The sequence below is a fragment of the Lathamus discolor genome, chromosome 4 (genome assembly GCF_037157495.1).
Source record: "Lathamus discolor isolate bLatDis1 chromosome 4, bLatDis1.hap1, whole genome shotgun sequence".
Lineage (NCBI taxonomy): Eukaryota > Metazoa > Chordata > Aves > Psittaciformes > Psittacidae > Lathamus > Lathamus discolor.
Window position 1 is genome coordinate 53,852,330 of NC_088887.1, and position 12,542 is coordinate 53,864,871.

Consider the following 12,542-nt stretch of genomic DNA (forward strand, 5'->3'; position numbering starts at 1 on the left):
AAGAAATGTAGATTTCAGATGAAACTCACCAATACTGTGCTGTTTCACAGAAGGAGAATAGTTACTGCTCAATATAGGAAAGAACTTGAAACAAAAAACAAACAAACAAAAACACCAACATCTAGGAATACAATTTCATGGGCAGGATTACTTGAAATAAATGTTAAAAGTATATTTTAATTGCTTTGTAATTAAAACTAATAAGTCAAGTTTAAGAGCTTATAGAATCAACAGGTTAAAATAATTACTTTAGAATGATAAAGAAAATACTTTTACTAGGAAATTGAAGACAGATCACACGCTATTATGCAAGCTTACAAAACCTGAAAAATTGGGTGACTCTAATGTGCTTCAGAACCTCAACAATTCCTTGGCTGTAAGATTTAGACCCTTTTTTTTTGTTTGTTTTGTGAATTCCTTAGACTACGATACCTTCATCAGAGCAAGAACTTTACTGAGTCTTGTGGGCATAGTTCAGTTTTATGTCTCCATTACGATTTTCCAAAAGTAGCTTTTGTTTGGTTCTGAAAACATTCTTTCCATCTATTAGGAAAGCAGTGGTATATCTATTACTTAAACAGAAAAAAGCTACAGGGGTCAATAAAAATTGTTTAAATTTAATTGGAATGGTTTCTACTTAGACCGTTGATTCACATCACCCCATAGTTGAATAAAAATTAAAAGCAGAGGACGTGATCAATCCACAAACATCACACATACTCTGTTCAGATGTGCAGACACTCATCAGATAATAGTCATATAAGCATTTGGCTTTTATCATCTTACAATCAGCCACTGTACAAATTAAGAGACGGCATAATTCTGCACATTTATATTGATACAATCTCTTTTACAACCCTGGGTAATCTTATCATGGAACAAGTGAATTAGATGCTTCCACAAAGGTCTGGAGTTGACTTGGCAGAGTTTTTCTCTTCCCTTCCTCCTTGAAAGCACTGTGTGAAAATAAGTTTATAGACAATTCCTGAGCATAATAAAAGCTGAATCAAAGAAAAACAGTGTGAAAAGTGGTCTGATTTTCAGTTAGATTTTATTCTAGCTGGCCTTTTTCAATTAAGTATGCTTTAGTTCTGCCTTGCTGTATTTCATTATAGGACACACATCAACCCAGACAGTTCTATAGTAGACTATCACAAATGCTTTGAGAAGTCATAAATGTTCCTCAGGAAAGGTTAAATTTATTGAGATACCAAAGATCTTAATTACATAAATGTTTTCAGTTTAAAAAAGTTAGGTACTGCATTTCCTTGTAAGTAAAACCTTTTTAAGGTATCACTGGTATCCTCAAAATGTCACCACTGTAGTAACACAGAATCACAGCATGGTTTGGGTTGGAAGGGGCCTTTAAAGATCATCTAGTCCAACTGCCCTGCCATGGGAAAGTACATCTGTCGGTAGGCCAGGCTGCTCAAAGCCCCATCTAATCTGACCTTGGACACTTCCAGGGATGGGGCATCCACAACTTCTCTGGGCAACCTGTTCCAGGGTCTCACCACTTTCATTGTAAATAAATTCTTCCTAATCCAAAACTATTCTCTTGCTGTTTAAAACTGTTGCCCCTTGTCCTGTCAACACAGACCTTGGTAACAAGTGTCTACATCTTTTTTATAAGACCCCTCCCTATACTTAAAGGCAGAAATAAGGTGTCCCTGGAGCAGAATTGTTCCATTCCTCTGACAGTTTTCGTGGCCCACCTCTGGACCTGCTCAAACAAGTGAATATCTTTCTTCTGCTGGGGACCCCAGAATGGGATGCAGTACTACTTGTGGGGTCTCACCAGAGTGGAGGAGGGACAAGAGTATCATGAGAGTATCTTGCTTCTGTTTGCTTCAGTGATACGGAACTACTCTCTTCGTATAAAACTCTACCAAACTTTTCAAAATATTTCAAACACCAGTTACAAGCAAGATGCATTGGGATTTATTTTTGCTCCTTTTCTTCTTAATTTACTAACATCAGACAATGGTAATATTTTCTTGGCATAACTTGATCTTAAGACAGGTCAGAAGATCATTGCAGAGAGACAGTTAAGATTTTGAAGCCTGTAAGGCATCTACATAATAAAGATATCCAGACAAGGATATGCCAGACTACCACTTGTGAGACTTTTTTACACTTAAACCACTCAGTTGTGATTGTTCTATGAAGGACTAAGAAGTGATATGTAGTTTTTCTATTAGCAGAACAGTAACAAACCATTTGCAAAAGTGATGTTGAGTCAGTGTGTCTTCACACAGCTTGTATGCAAGTCTACAGGGGGCTCCAAAACGCTTTGCAGTGATATTTTTTGGATTAGTGTAATGCAATTCACATCAAAAACAATTTCTGAACATATTCATTTCTCTTTCTATACTCAATTAGGAGTGAAGGAATGAAGGAAGGAAAGAAGGAAAGGAAGGAAGAAAATTGTAATATTGAATTCATTCATACATTAATCTTTTTTTTCTATTTTTGGACTGTAGGATTATTTTATCTGCTCTCATATGAATTATAATTAATAGAATTAATAAGGTGCTCAGCCTGCATTGAAAGAAAATTAATGTTATTAGTCAGAGAATAACTCTCTAAGGCATGTCACATGCAGTGACACTATAACTCTGAATGCTTTAAACATTAAATTCTGTTATACACACATTGGTATGCAAACGCAGTACACATATATGGTCCCAAAGCTTACCCAGAGACTTTGTATTCCTCATTTTTGACATGGACTGTAATCATACCCTTCAGTATTGGTTCAATAAGTCACAAATATGAAATATTCAAAGCAGTATTTTATTAATGCGTCTTACAGGTTTTTTCCTTCCTAGCATGGGGATTGTCTTATAATTGAATAATTGGTAACTGATTCCCAACAAATAAACAAATGAAAATAGAACTGGTTTTTATTTAGAATTCTCATTCATTGTGGACTTCTCTGTCTTAATAGAAAGACTGTTGCTTCTTCTCTTGTAAATGGCAACTAAAGTATTTTTTCTGATTCTAGCAGACCTCTCAAATCAGGAACAATATTTAATTTGCATTTCATGGTCCAATCTTGATACAACTTTTTCATCACTGGTACCTGACAGTATTAACTTCTACTTGTAACTTCTATTCTACCTTTTTTTTAATTTAGTCATCCACAAGGGATTCTACATTTTCTAACCATTGGATAATACAGCTTCTTTCATAACTGAGTAGAAGTTTTTGTTTCTTTTCCTACCAAACATTTATGATGTTGTGCTACAACACAGTTTTCCATACACTTATTTTTATTTCTTATGCTTGTGTTGTCTTTTATTATAAGGTTTTGCATCAAGTTGTTACATCTGGGCCGCTTTGTTCTTATTGCTTTTGCAAGTTACATTCATCTATGCATAAATACTAATTTCTGTCTAGTGGATAATAAAACCTGCCTTTGTGGAAAGCTTATAGTTTTATCTTTTTTAGCTTTTCCAGAAAATTTTGTTTAACTTTTCTACTGTTACATCTTCAGAGGCATTACAAGAAAGTACTGGCTACTGACATCAGCAATGCAGTGAATAAAACTACTTTGGCTGATATAGCTGATGCACTAGAATTTTCAGTGGAGGTCAATGAAAATAAGCACTCCCTTCAAATGAAACAAAGAATTAAAAAAGAAAAGAAGTTATATTATTCCTTTAGACTCATTTGGAAATGCCAGCCATAACTTTTTTCACCATTCTAACACCGCAACAGAGAGTAAGAATGGAACTAAATACATTTTCTGCCTCCTGGAGCAAGTATGCCATGTGTTAACAGAGGAATCTTACAAGACACAAGCAAAACCAACGGACATAAACAGACCCCCAACTGAAACAAGATTTGATGCCTGTATACTAGTAAATGACAGCTGAGGATCTGTTTCCTGATTAAGCTAACTCTATTGCCCCTGATGCTCCTGTAATGAATTGTAAAGGACAGTACAAGAGGAAACTCATTTATTTCCTCTGAGTTTGTTTAAAATTCCTGTTAGCACCATTAAATTTGTATCTCTGATTTATCCCAAGCTTTTTTAATAATATGCTTCTGTCTTACAAAACCTGGTTTGTTTGACACATCTCCTAAGAGCCTGTGGTCATTCTGGAAGAGAGCAGTCTTTTTAAACCTGTTACCACCTCTGCATCATTAAATAGCCAAAACCAGCAGCATGTCAGCTGCCCTAGTTTCCAACTTGCTGTTTAAACCCCGAAGCCACTCTCCTGGAGAAGGGAGAAAAACATAATGGCAGCAGCAAATGACCAATTAGGTTGGAATAAGCTAAATATCATAGAACAGAAAAACAAACAGTAAAATCAATCACAGACAGTAAGACCAGCTAATGCTCAGTAGATTACTACAACACAGATGCAAACAGAAATGACAACACATGCATACTTTTACCTAATGTGAGCACTTGATTGACCAAATGCTGGTGACCATTATGAAAGTGATAATGATTCAAGTTGTGATACAACTGGAATGAAAGCCACTCTTTCTTTACAAAAGCTGATTTAAAAAAAGAGGGTTTTTTTCTGTTATCTGCCACAGGAAAAGCCTTCCTCCTGTATCACAAGGGTTTTCCCTTTTCCAAATAGCGCACCAAATACATTACAAATCACTAAATGTGCTATGCTGCCTCTTCTCCCTTAGCTTCTGCAACTAGAATTCTTGATGCAAAATGTGCAAAGAAATTTACATGATGTTTACATGCACATGCTTGCATAGTTTAAAAATATGTATGCACCAAAACTAAGTATCTGTTTATAGCAATTTAATAAGGAAGCAACATGTCCTTGGAGAAAGCCAATTTGCACTGAGTTGTACTGAGAACAGAATTGACTTGAGGTATATGGGAAGGAGGAATGCAAGATCATCTTTAACGCCCAATGCTGCTATGCTCCAATCTATTTTTAAATATGAACTGTTAGTTGTACAGAAAGCCTGTTGAAAGATGTAATGATCAACTGCTCTCCAGCTTCAAACAGAATGGAAGGCTCTGTAGGGCAAATTGTTTAGTGTTGACTGTTTTTCATGAACAGAAGTGGACCACATCTGAGTGATTTCACTAATTCATAAAACTCACTAAAATAATTAGCAAATTACTCTTAGCAACACTATGTGTTGTAGTCACTGTATTTGAAAATGTTTTGTTATCAATATAATGTGGCCACTTTTCAAATTAGTATATTGTTTTATGAAGACAACACGCAGAAGCCAAATAGCACCCAGAAGCTCATGGAATTGGATTTAACTATTCTGCTTCAAACCTCCACATTTATGGTGTCTGTATCTCTGCTGAGACTATACTATACAGGCTACATTCATAGTCAAAGAACAGAGCAGACATTTGCAGGACACAATAAATTTGGTCATAAAGTAGATATCGCAAGAGGTCAAATTATTGTGCCTTTTAAACAACTGTTTCTTCCCTCTAAGTATAAAAGACAAGTATCTCAGCTATGCTGTAGACATTTAAACCACAGAAGCCTGCATTTGGTGAATATAAGTCTTCCATGAATTCCCTCCGCTGCTATTAGAAGGACATGTAACATACCTACACTCCAGTCCATTTCTTCCACTGCATCGCCATATAAACCATGCTTGCTCTTTCCTCTGAAATTTTTTGAAGCATATAGAGCAGTATGGACATGAAGATAAGACAAGACAAGAAGAAACTGCACATCAGTGTTCCTGAAAAACAAAAAAGAAAAACAAAAGAAACAAAACAAACCCCAAACAATTAGTATATTTTATAACAAAATTTCTACCAAACCAACAAAACAATAGCAACACCACCACAAAAAAAAAAAAAAAGATGAAGAGTAATACTGTAACTGATTACAAGATAACTCTGAACACACACACACACACATGCGCATGCATGCATGTACGCACACACACACAGGCACACACGCTGAACACTGAATTGAAAGCAATAATAAATGACAAAACCAAACTAATTGCTGTTTGCTATATATATTGAAAGAGTTGTTTAAAGCCAGGAACATAGTTTCTGGCTGCAAGCACCTCTCTTCATTTCACAAGTACATATTTACAAGCCCAAACATAATTGCTGTTCAGAAACATACCTTCTAAACTATATATGCATATATACAAGGAACACAATTACCTTCTTCACAAAGTCGTAACTATTTGGAAGTTGATAACTAGACTGTATGATGACCAGGATCAAACATATCATAACATCATAACTATGCTAAACCAAGAATACTAGTATTTTTCCTCCTCCTTTATCCTGAACTAAGATATATGACCAAATCTCTTGTCATTTAATGCTCTCTCTGCATATTCTCAAATAAATAACAGTACGTAACACTATAAGTGTGTTGCACCAAAGAATATGTAATCTCAAAGTACATACTAATACAAAGATTTTTCCTCTCACAGTAATTAAGTCTACATTGTCTTCAGCCTATATCCTGAACTGATGCAAAAGAAAAGAGTACAGTAAATAAACTCTGTAAATTTTGCTCTTCATGTGATCTGTCAACATGATATTTATGATCAATTCCGGCAGGCTGTGAAAGCACAGCTCAAGTAGGAACTTTTACTTATGCATTATTTATAGAACTTTGCTTAAAATTGTGTGGCACTAGCCAAATTTACTGCTATATGCTCTAACAGCATTTGTAGTGCATTATGCATATTGTAAATATCAGTTGAATCACAAAAGCACTACCCAGAAAATTTGTCTGGATCTCATGTTAAAGCACACAGCAAATTACAGAGTATTTTGGGTTTTATTTACCATATTTTCTCTCTCCAGTTTGTGGTGGCTAATACCTGTGATTCACATCAACATCAAAGGGAGACTATATATTTCCATATGGAGTTGATTCACCCACCCTTTAAAGAGGGAAGGAACAATACAGACATGCACACACAAACTGTTTCTTTAAAATGAAAGAAAAAAAATTTCTAACCTTTAGAATCTGAAAACAAAGTCTTAATAAAATGTATTAATCTGATATCAATAATTTATTCTTCAGGAAAATAACTAGATATAATCTAGTATATTTATGATCCATTTTTCCCCTCTCCTTGGTTGGATCTGGTTTTATACAAGCTGCATGGTAAAAGCTTTCTTTTTTACTTACGTACACAGCAGTACATAAGCACAAAATGGGAAAATTTGATCCAGATTACTCACTTGATGTTTCTGACTGGGACTTTTTTTCATATAAATTTTCCCTTAAAAAAAAAAAAAGTAAATGACAGAATAAAGAAATTTCATGTGGAAAATGGAAACAAAGTTAATTCCCTTCAAATATTTGGGCACATATCCTGTATTTTCTCACTATTACACAGTACAGATTCAAAGAAAGAAAAAAGGCAATATTTTTTATAAAATATACACTTTCTATGAAGTTGTGTTGCTATTTGAGAGGTCATACATGTTACATTACTGTAACAATAAATAACATGGGACTTCTGAGTCAATTAAGAAGACTGGAAATATCAGCCCTTCAAGTAAAAAGAAATATAAGTATAATATTTAATATGTACATTAATGTAACACTGACCTTTCACTAAAGAACATTTCTGCAAGGCAGCTGATTCTCAGTTTACAACTTTTTACTGCATGGGATTATCTCTGATTTTTTTCTTAAGTACAGTTCAATGAATTGAGAGTAAACTAAAAAGTCTGAAGTAAAACACCACAAAAATTTACTTTATACTTAAAACGGCATAGTCACAATTTACTTTCCATGCAACTGCCTTGTTCTGTGATCACAGAGATATCGTATTACTGAAAATGTATACCCGTATTGCTAAGAGTATCTAAAGCCTCCATTGCAAATGTTATTCTCAAGAGATAATAATTCAGGTTTGGTTTGTGGGTTTTTTGTGGGTTTTTTTGTTGTTGGTTTTCTTTTCTTTTTTTAAATGGAACTGACACAAAGATCTAACCTTCATGAAGAGCCATCTAATCAAGGATTGATGTGGAAGGGCACTTCATCATTCTCTTCTTTGCAACTCAAATTGACAGGATCTGATTGACAGTTTGCTGTCAGGTGGAGAAGTGTCTTACCTATTAATATCTTATAAAAGATCACAGGCAGCTATTTATCTCCTGCCAAAACTCTTTGAGAAGAATCGTAGCTGTCTACCTTTACCGTGACCTTGAAAATGGAATAACAATCAGCTTGTAGGCAGGAGAGAAATTTGACAATAACAGCTTAACTCTGGAACCACTTCAGTAAACAGCACCTTCAAAAATGTATTGCCACTATCTTTTACACAGTTCTAACACAGGGAACTTCAGTTTCAAAAGATCAGAGATTCACTTACTCAAATATAGTAATTTTTTTATCATAATATGAATCACACAGTCTTTTCAATTTACTGAGTAGCCAGAGAGATTACATATATATAAGACATTCTTTCATGTGCATTTAACTGATCTCAAAAACATCTAAAAGCATCACGTAACTGATGACTCCCCTGCATTGTAGAGTACTAGGTCCTTCTTTCTTAGTGTGTACTTTTACATTACTTAAGGATTCAGCTCAGGTTCGAGCTGCAAAGCACAGCTTTAAAGTGGGTGAGAGAGCAAGGTACAACCAATCTGACGTTGTGCTTCACAAATGGCTCTTTTTTCCTGCAATTTTGCTCAAGAAGCCTGCTGCATTGAAAACTCCTTAGGTAATTTTGTTTGCTTTTCTGTTCATTGCTGTTAATCTAATAATCGAAGACTACCGCAGCAGTGCAACAGGTGGGGCTCTGAATTTGTTTTTCTGCACTTGCAAATCAAACTGATATTTTAAGTATGATTCTGTACTTGAAACAAGATGTGGATATGCCATACTGGCAATTCAATTTACTTTTTCACAATAAATTCTAAATTAGCCTTTAATATGATGTACAAAAATGATCTTTCTGAACATTTTTTAACTATCCTAACACTATCCTAACATTTTAATTAATTATCCTAACATTCTGTCATAAAGTAGATAATTTTATCTTTTTAGACCATTACACCCCTGTATCAGTGAAGCTACTAGAATTCACAACAGCTGACTATGAAAGCAGATATATTTGGCTTTCCCTGAGTTGGGCAAATGCTGTGCTGTGTTAAAATTGGGTGAACAATTGTTTCCATAATCTCCAAAGTCTTATAAATTTCAGCTGATTCACACATATGACACACCTTAAAACACAGCTCTCATATTTTCAAAATTTTCCTAATCTGAAAAGAGAAATCCAGATCACTCAGGGGTAACATCAAAACCAAAAAAAAGGTGTTGAAAATGGAATGAGAAAGGGAAAAAAATGTAGAAACTTGTAAAACCTGAGTGTTTCTAGAAGACATAAAAAAGTAGGATGTGTTACTACTATATGTACATTAGTGAAACAATTCTAACATGCAAACAGACAAGTTACTTTTGACACCTCTGATTTCACAAACATTTCTTCCTTTAAATGGGTAAGACACATAATTCATATATGTTTTTATCTCTCTTCTACATAAGCTTTTTTTCCCTTCAAAGAGTATATTCTCTTAAACATGGGGTGGGGGGGAAGAAAGAAATTTCTCATTTACTAAAAATTATACTCGTTACTAAATCCCTTTCCCCTGCAAAGCCTTGGAGCCCAGTTTATGGATCTACTGCTTTTTAGAAGTGTTCCATTTCCAATGCAGTCTGCCTCTCATCCCAGAACAAGTTAGGTCCTTAATTCTTAAATTACTTAAATCTTTCATTTCCAGATGGCCCTAAAGTATATGAATTCACAGCTTCTTCCTGTTAGCTTTTTGCTCAAAAAGAACAAGCAGAAATCCGAGAAAAAGGGATGAAGATCCAGCAGAATTGTTATGGCTTATAAGTTACTACCCTTTTCTAATATATATGCACATATGCATCATGTGTATACAAAGAAAAACAAACACTTCTCTATAATTTGCATTTTGCTGTAAACTATTAGGAATATTCTTGTAGGATTCATAAAAACACTTGATTTCAGAACTCTAACTCCAGTACAACATGCTAACTGCTGTTATCTTAAGACCTAGCTATACATGGAAAAACTCTAAACTATAATCTGATAGAGTAGATAAAAAAAATAAAAATTAGAATGCATACTTTAACAGTGTTTTGATGACTGAAATAGAATAGATAAAAGGAAAATTAAAAAAATTATTGACTGTTATCACAGAATTTTGAATATCACAGCTATCCAATCTATAACTGAAAAAATTGATTAAAAATTGTTCATCTTCAACATAGATTTTGAACATATACAAGTTTACATACAAAGACTGCTTTCCAGAAGTGAAATTTCATTAGGATTTTTTATTTAGTATTATTATTTGTGATCTCCTATAGGATTTGTCAGAGAAGTATTCTGAATCATAGAGTGGTACTTCTGTGTTGTTAATTTCTGATATGTTAGAAATGGACCTCTGGAATTGTCAAAATTTGGATTGTCTGTGCAGCATGTCATTAAAAGATATGCTGAAGATGTCTGAGTGACAACCATATTGAATAATCAGCATCCATTTGACTTTCAAATATGCTGTAATGTTTAGAGAGTGTTCTAATAGGTTTACAAGATGTACACACACTTGCTCTTGGGAAAAAGTAGTGAGAATTAACATACACTGAGCTGACATGCCCACTTACAATTAGGGTGAACAAGTAAATTAGTATTGGTTTATTTCACACTTAGATCTGACACTTTTAATTGCATGCATACTTCTCCTACTCCATTTCTGAGCATCCTCTCTTTCAGTTTACCTAGGAACAAACGATAATAAACATACACAAGACTAAGGAAGAACAAATACAATACCACTTCTCGAAAAAACCACAGACCAAATTAAGTATAACTGCACGTACCTATATGCTATTAAGAAATTATAGAAGACTTTAAAAATACAAAATCTAATGATTATACAGAATCATAGAATCATTTAGGTTGGAAAAGACCTTCTAGATATAGTTCCACCATAAACTTAACACTGTCAACTCTATCACTAAACCATGTCCCTAAGTACCACACTGACATCTCTTTTAATTACCTCCAGGAACTGTGACTCATACGTCCAGCTATGTGACAGGCTGCCCATTCCCCTGGTCAGCCTGTTATAATTCTTGACAACCCTTTTGGCAAATTTTTTCTTAATATCCAATTTAAACCTTTGCTGGTGCAACTTAGGGTCATTTCCTCTTGTGCTATCACTTGTTACTGGGGAGAAGAGACCAACACCCATTCAGTACAACCTCCTTTCAGGTAGTTGTAGAGAGTGATAAGGTCCCCCATGAGCCTTCTTTTCTCCATATTAATTTGATTACTCTTATCCCCAGGAACAAGTTTTATGGTCACATACAATGTGAACAGCTCACAATTAAGATTGCTCAAGTGCCCTAATTGTTTCTCAACACCTTAATGTGCTTGGATATTCCTCAATTTAACATTGACTCTGAATTGTTTGGGTTATAATTCTCATTATAATTGCAGCACTCCTTTAACAAAGTTTATTGTAAATTATGAATATGCAATAATAACTTTGACTTCAATTTAACATCTCTTTTGTCTCGGAACCACACTGAGAACTGAAGCCAAGTACCCCCCGATATAAAGTCACCTACCTTCAGCTGCATCAACAAAGCTATGCTGACTTAGATGATAAATTGTTTTGCCAGCTCTAAACACTAACGTATGCAATAACATTGTCCACATTATGAATAGTAATAAATTTAAAAGAGATACTAGTGTTCTAGCATTGATTTCCAGTCTTCAACTCACCTGTTTCGGAGCTACTATTTTATTGTCATTGCATTGAAATCAATGCAACACTCAGACATATCAAAAACATTATGAATCACTACAGGCACACTGCACACTTGTAAATCACGAAAGAATCATCCAACATATAGCTAATGTACTCGAGAGTCTTTTGAAATCACCAAATGCTTGGTCACTGAGCAAATAACCTTTCAACAATTTTCGAAAGGGTGTGTGTTTATAGTAAACATATTACTTCACTGTTAAATTAGAATGTAGATGAGAAGACATCTATATATTTGTCACCACTGCCAAGAGGAAATAAAGATGGTTTAGGTTATTTATAAACACTCATGAGAATGTTGCTTTTGGAAAGGCGTACTTACTTAAAGAAATTTGATATAAGAAACATTTTATTTGGTACGATGACTATGGATGGCCACATCAAACATTTATATAGATAGAAATGATATAAAATTGCAGTATGAGATCAAGATTTTAGATAACCTTTTTTTTTTTCTTGCTAAAAGTCTTGACAAATGCCACACTAAGTCTAGAAAAGATAGGCTTCAATTCTTTAGTATAAGTTTTCATTCAGCAATAACACCATGCAAATGTATTTACAGTAACAACCTGGTACATACTTTTCAGAATAGCAATTAAGAGACTTCCTGTATTTTAGAACATATTTTTACTTTTGATTAACTATTTCTAGAAATGGTGCAACCTGTTTAAAAAGTGACCAATACTCTGGAATATTTTTCAAGAATTTAAATGGATGAAATATT

General features: G+C 34.3%; 1 protein-coding gene across 15 annotated transcripts in view; it reads right to left on the reverse strand.

Moving 5' to 3' along the window:
• STS (steroid sulfatase) overlaps positions 1-12,542 on the reverse strand; it is a 106,268-nt gene that overhangs the window by 59,017 nt on the left and 34,709 nt on the right. For all 15 annotated transcript variants that reach the window (XM_065677502.1, XM_065677501.1, XM_065677498.1 and 12 more), the window contains one exon: positions 5,561-5,697. In XM_065677502.1, the coding sequence (XP_065533574.1) occupies positions 5,561-5,697 (137 nt within the window). The remainder of the gene's footprint in view (positions 1-5,560; positions 5,698-12,542) is intronic.